This window comes from Sinocyclocheilus anshuiensis, unplaced genomic scaffold (genome assembly GCF_001515605.1).
Source record: "Sinocyclocheilus anshuiensis isolate Anshui unplaced genomic scaffold, SAMN03320099.WGS_v1.1 scaffold84, whole genome shotgun sequence".
NCBI classification, from domain to species: domain Eukaryota; kingdom Metazoa; phylum Chordata; class Actinopteri; order Cypriniformes; family Cyprinidae; genus Sinocyclocheilus; species Sinocyclocheilus anshuiensis.
This window is the reverse complement of record NW_015557076.1, coordinates 528,504-535,461: the sequence shown is the minus strand read 5'-3', so window position 1 is coordinate 535,461 and position 6,958 is coordinate 528,504. Positions and strand designations below refer to the sequence as shown.

Below are 6,958 nucleotides of genomic sequence, written 5' to 3'. Positions count from 1 at the left end.
GTCTTTGCAACTTTACAGATCTTCTTTATGCACCAAGAGCTTGTAACACTCCAAAGAGAAAGGAAAAATTGAAAACGCATCATATGACCCCTTTAATGCAACGGTTTCATTGCCATTGATTTAAGCTAACAGACGCCTGCGCTGTTGATTCTGAAGGCCTTAAGGCAGATTTCTTACTTCATTTGGACAACTTTAAAGATGATTTTCTCAATATTTAGATTTTTTTGCACCCTCAGATTCCAGATTTTCAAATAGTTGTATATCAATCAAATATTGTCCTATCCTAACAAACCATACATCAATGGAAAGCTTATTTATTCTTATATTATTATTCTTATCATTTATTTATTATTTATATATGATGTATAAATCTCAATTTCAAAAAATTGACCCTTATGACTGGTTTTGTGGTCCAGGGTCACATATTTTTTTTGTCAATATCACACACCCCTATTGTCAAGTGTGTCCACAATGAGAAAGTGTATTGTAATCACCTACCTTTGTTCTGCTGCTTCTCGCTCATACAGGAATCCTGTGTGTGGCGGATCAGTGTCACGGCCTGTGCGAACTGGCTCTGAACTACCACCTGCTGAGCTTCTGCTGGTGCTCTCCTCCGAGAAACACGTCCACCTGGAGCACCTGCGCATCGACGTGGTGAGCGAGAACTCGGGCCAAACGCAATTCCATGCCATCAGGAAGAGCAGCTGGGACGCCCTCATCCACCACTCGCCCCAGGTCAACATCGTCATGTACTTCTTCCTTTACGAGGAGGAGTTCGAGCCCTTCTTCCGTGAGCAGACGCCCGTCACGCACCTGTACTTCGGCCGGGCCGTCAGTAAAGACATGCTGGGCCGCATCGGGCTGAACTGTCCACGTCTCACGGAGCTGCTGGTGTGCGCCAACTGGCTGGAGCCGCTGGATGAAGAGCTGATCTGCATCGCTGAGCGCTGCAAGAGCCTGACTGCCATCGGCCTGGGTGAGTGCGAGGTCACCTGCAGTGGCTTCATGGAGTTCGTGAAGATGTGTGACGGCCGCTTGAGCCAGCTGTCAATCATGGAGGAGGTGCTCATCCCCGACAACACCTACAACATCGAGCAGATCCACAGCGAGGTCTCCAAACATTTGGGCCGGATTTGGTTTCCTGATATGATGCCCACGTGGTTGAAACGCAGCCGATACATGAAAACATTTAGATATCCACACTAGACAAGCAGTCTGTGTTTGGCAGGCACGGCAGCCGTTAGACAGAATGGGGTAATTATAATTTAGCATGGGAAACTGAACATCTGACGACACATCTGGATCATTAGTGTGGAGGAGCTGCTGTAGAAACAGGATTTGTGATTGGATTTGAATGCAAAGTGTTTAAAGTTCCACACAAGTGTGCACACGTGAAACCGGTTCTTTATGTGAAATTCATTGGCACATAATGGCCCTCTGGGACTTGTATTTTAGGGCCTAACATTTCTTTTGTATGCCAGAATAGTGCTGGCAATAAACAATATCAATGGACATTTTTATTAATTATGGATTAATCTAACAGCAGAAATAAAGGCGACAGCAACCAGTGCATGCCGCTATAAGTCTAGCGCGGTTACGTCTGATTCAAACTAAAACTCATGTGACACTTGCGGTGTTTTCAGCATCTGCGTCTCACTATATCAGGACATGAACACATGCACTTTATCTCCAGAGTTCCTCCGAGTCACTTCAGCAGCTTTACTCCGTTTCATTTGAGAAAAACTGCCGTCAAATACGCACTGAAACTGAAAGACCTACACGACAACCCGTCAAAATAAAAGTCCGGTTTAACTTGAAGAAATTATAACAGAAATATATTACTATTGTATACTAAAATGTAATTTTCAAATTAATAATAATAAAAATAATAATACATTTTTTTCATTCATTTATACAGTTGTGTTGTTCTTGCTTGACATATAAAAAATGCAATGTTTTGTTGTACATTGATTTCATTTTATTACATTTTAAAAACATGATCAAACTATTATTATTTGATTTCACTGGACACCAGTTTTAATGATACATTTGTATTGAATCATAAAACTCAGAATTCAGAAAAAAATAAAATGGAAAACAGAATTTATGGGAAAATAAAACAGATTTCATGGGTCCCTAAATTAAAACGTAGCTTTGTGGAGTTCAGAGTTTTGTTTACATTCTTTTTCAAGGTCTAACAAACATGTGGAAAGTATTTCCTTTAACATTAATGATAAATTAATATCGCGATAAATGTCAATATCGTTTGGTGTGGAAAAATGTTGTAATAATATTTTTGGCCATATCGCCTGGCCCTAAACCAGAATACGTTAAACTACTGGTTGTAGTGAAAGAGAACGACTTTTCTCGGTTTATATAATTTGTGACAAATCCCAAAAAATACGTTTTTACAGAAATAGTATAAAAAAAAATTCATTTATACAGTATATTTCACTACATTAAATCCAGTCATTCTCTGGCAAGAAAATAACTTTGCACATAACTTCTTTTATTTGTACACTATATATATATTTTATAAATTCATTTGTGAAATTCTTAATTTCACCATGCCTTTTCTACCAATTTTTTGTTCTTGTCATTGCAAATGTTTCCATGACAATTGTGTACAGAACAGAACATTCTGGCCCGCTGTGCTGTTGCTTATTTGTAGATTCATAAAAATGTAAAGCATAATATGCATTTACACTGTCCTCTTATTAGTATGATCATACTCTAAGTATCTTTTATCATGGGCTTTCACGTGTCTAGGATTTGATGTAGCTGTACTGAGTCTTATAAACACCAAACCAGTGCAATTAATGTGTCTTTCACTGTATTTCACAAAACAACCATCAAACGAGCTCAGCTTCACTGGAAAGTGTTTACTGTATGTTTGCTAGTATGTATCTATTTACATTTCAAAGGGAGGTCAATATTAGGACTCATTCATTACTAAAGCTGTAACAAACTTGTGTTCTTTCTTTGAATGTAAGTCTGTTATTTTAAGTGGTAATTTGTTTTTCTCTTGAATTTACTTGCAATGGTCTCACTGTTGTATAAAATAAAAAAAAAAACAAACACAATTATAACCAACAAAAGTTGAAATTGTAATTAAAAATATTTTAATGTTTTTTTTTTTTAATCACATTCACCTATTTCAGAATTAAATATCATCATTCAAAGGCCATTTTCCTAAATCAAGTTTGTTCATATTGTAAACATCAATCATATTGCACATAAAAACAAAAAATGGTAACAGTTGCCGGTTTCCACTTTTTATAGTGTTTAAATCTCATTATAGACATAGAAAACCAAGCTTTTAAATAATGCATCTAATGGTAATGTTTTTCTTTGCCCTCTTATTGGCCATCTTTTTTTTTCCCAAAAATATTTTCATTTGCATACGTACAATTGTATTACAAACACATACATTTACATATTACGTACAGATGTATTATCAGATATTATTTTAAATAAGCTTTTGACACAAAAGTGGCATTTATTTGGGGATCTATCTCACTTAATATATGAATCTGTGCATTTTAAATAATACATTAATGTGCGTATATATTAGAAATATGTTTAATGTACCGTTTCATTGAACAGTTTAATTCGGTTTACAACCTGCAGTATCTGCCCTTAAAGAAATCTTACAGTAAGTGTCTGCCTGAAAACACAGTCATGTGGGTTTAATAAAGCATCTGTTGTTCTGACATTCAGACTTCAACCATCTTGTGTCTTCTCTCTCTCCCTAAATGGACGGTTGTGTTTGCAGTTTATCAGAGCACCACTAGATCGCAGAAGCGTCCCGTCAGAAAGCTGCTGACATGGTTACATAAAACCGCCTTGGGTTCTGCAAACAGAATCAACACAAGGCACTCTTTTTCATACTGAGCCTCGACTGTGGTGTGTGTTGCACACATGCTGGAAGGATGCGGAAACGAGTCGTGATCAGCGAGCTATGATCCGTCTGAGCGTGAGGTCATCATGAGTGAAGAACGTCAGCCAGACGTCAGCAGTGCAATTAAATATTCAAAAACCGGCGCAGGACTGTGTGATCCACCTTAGCGTATTACACACACAGACATCAACAAGCGTTATGGGCCAATGCATTTATTAGGAATTGATAAGAAAAAGATCCAGCCGCCTTAATCTCACTGTGGCGCTTGCATTTCTGTCAGCATGCACAACAAGCTCTGAATATATGAACCGAGATATTATGTAACATCTGCAAACCTCAATTATTACTTGAGCAGCTCAAAGCGCAAGTGCATACAAATGTGGTCCACATGACACCAGGAATTAGGTTGCACAGAAGGGAAAAGGCTCAGCTGCATCCACCGAACACATTACATGCACGCCGTGGAGAAATGACACGCATGCACTGATCAAGTGTGGACTGTAAACCCGAGTTCATAACAGACACACAGATGCAGCAGGAAACCTGTTTTATGAGAACAAAAAGGGTCTAGGAATTGAAACGCACAGGCTTCAAGGCTTTCAGATTATTCCATGGCCAGGGGAATAATCTGAAAGCACTGCACAAACCGGCACCCATGTGTGCAAAACAAAAATATGGGTTTCGGTTTGTTGGCAATATTCAAGTTTTGCGGCATCGTCGTTCTCGGTGCATGAGGAAGTGTGGCGCGCCGGACTGTGCTGTGTGTGTGGTTTATGAGCTGGGAGAAGGAGAGATACACGTGTCTCGGAGACCACGCCACTCTCTGATCCGCTGCTCCCGATGGGACGGGGGGAGTCGCTCGAGCTGCCGCGCGCGGAGGTGAGGGGAGGGCGCCAGCGTTCCCCTCAAGACATGCAAGGTGTACCTGGGGGAAAAAAAACAGTGGATATTGCATTTGAAATTCCGTGTTCACGTATGACATCTAAACAGCGTCACTGATATGATGCTATTTAGGGCTGGGTATTGAGACAAATTTCACAATTCGTTTTGTTTTTGATTTACAAGCTTGCGTTTCGATCATGAGTCAATTCCATATCGATTAATTTGGATATATAAGCAGTCAGGTATAGTTCGTGTCAATTTAAAGGAAAAAATCTAATGCTGCAAACTATACAATAAACCCTGTCAGCTGGTATTATATTTGCAAACATTTAAACTGCACATAAGGCAGTTTTTTATAATAATTTCTTTATATAATACATATTATACAGTATATACAGGGTGCAAAAAAAATCAAAATATTGAGAAAATCATCTTTAAAGCTGTTCAAATTAAGTTTTTAGCAATGCATATTACTAATCAAAAAATAAGTTTTGATATACTTACGGTAGGACATTTACAAAATATCTTCATGGAACATGATCTTTACTTAATATCCTAATAGTATTTTGAAGATATATATATATATATATATATATATATATATATATACTGTATATATACACACAATTCAATTTTTCTCTGCTTTGCACACATACATTTCAATAAAATTACGTTTGAAGAAAAATATCTTTAGGGCAAAAAGGGCATGTGCTCTGCACAGGTTGAGCCCTACCTGTGCACGTGCCTGATACACACACACACACACACATAATACAAATTTATTATAATAACTTTAATTGTATAATTATCTTTCTACTCCAGTTTGTTGTTGAAATGCCAGCATTTAAATAGTGGATGTCATTATTTGTTTTGTTTTAATAACATGTCTAATTTTGGTTTAATTTAAGTCATTCCTCTCATATTTGTTTTAATTTATTTCAGATCAGTCAAAAACGTTTTTATGTTTTTAATAGTTCAATTTTCTTAGTTATTCAAAAGTAAACAGTTTATACTATTTTTTTCTTAGTTATTCAAACATACATTAAATATTGAAGAACAGGTTAAGTAAAAATATAATGAATATGTAATATAGTCGACCGTTCACTATGTACAGGCCCAGTGATTGACAGAGCTGTAGTAGGCTTTTCCCACTTTTGTTTGTGAAGCGGTCATAATTTTTTCTGCGGTGATATGAGGGCAGAGAGTGGCAGGTGTTTGTAATATATTTGTCTCCTTGTGTGTTGACAAAGTCGGCTTCATTTCCAGTTCTGGCATTTAAGTCGCCACATATTAAAACATTTCCTTTTGTCTGGAAATGGCAGATCTCGTCGTGCAGGATAGAAAAGGTTTCTTCATTGTAATAGGGAGATTCAGCCGGGGGTAAGTATGTGGCACACAAGAATATGTGACGGTCTGTGGACACAATATCTTTTTGTATTTTTAGCCAAATGTACGATTTTCCGATTTTTATAGATTTGATTGAGTCTCTGAGTTCTGTTCTGTACCATATCAGCACCGGGTCACCCCTCTTAGTTTGGTTGATGGTAAAATGATTTCTCTAAACCCAGTTGGGCAGCCAGTGGACAAATCTCTTACATTCCATGTTTCTTCTAGTATTATAATATCAGAATTCAGAATTTCTCTTTTGAAATCTGAATGTTGGCTCTTAACACCAAAAATGGAGGACCTAAGTCCTTGAATATTCCAACATGAGATTTTTAAGGAATATGAGTTCATTAATCACCTTTGTTATTTAAAAAACAAGACAAACATCAGTATGCTGAATCGACAGATCAAGTAGAATATTTTAAATATTATGATACATATCTAAGAATATCTTTTAAAATAAATGTATAAATAATAAATGTCTTATATATATACTTTTTTTCTTCAAAAATACATGAAATAATGAGATCTCTAAGAGGTTCTTTTAAAAATAAATATATAAATAACACACACACATGTGGGCTACATTAAAAATACACGTGTAGATACATATGTACACGCATACATTTCTCATCCTTTTTTTTTTTTAAGTCACTAACCCATTAGTTGAACACTAACACTCACTCACTCACTCACTCACTCTCTCTCTCTCTCTCTCTCTCTCTCTCACACATGTCTGGTCAGCTATCCTTGTAGGGACATCCCATAGGCGTAATGGTTTTTATACTG

At 37.0% G+C, this 6,958-nt stretch overlaps 1 protein-coding gene and 1 pseudogene across 1 annotated transcript in view; one reads left to right on the top strand and one right to left on the bottom strand.

Moving 5' to 3' along the window:
• LOC107676781 (F-box/LRR-repeat protein 3-like) overlaps nt 1–1,753 on the top strand; it is a 10,790-nt pseudogene extending 9,037 nt beyond the window's left edge.
• Nucleotides 1,754–3,500: 1,747 nt separating this feature from the next.
• atp10b (ATPase phospholipid transporting 10B) overlaps nt 3,501–6,958 on the bottom strand; it is a 54,168-nt gene continuing 50,710 nt past the window's right edge. Inside the window, exon 20 of the mRNA XM_016471484.1 lies at nt 3,501–4,826. Coding sequence (XP_016326970.1) covers nt 4,506–4,826 — 321 coding nt within the window. The 3' untranslated portion in view covers nt 3,501–4,505. The remainder of the gene's footprint in view (nt 4,827–6,958) is intronic.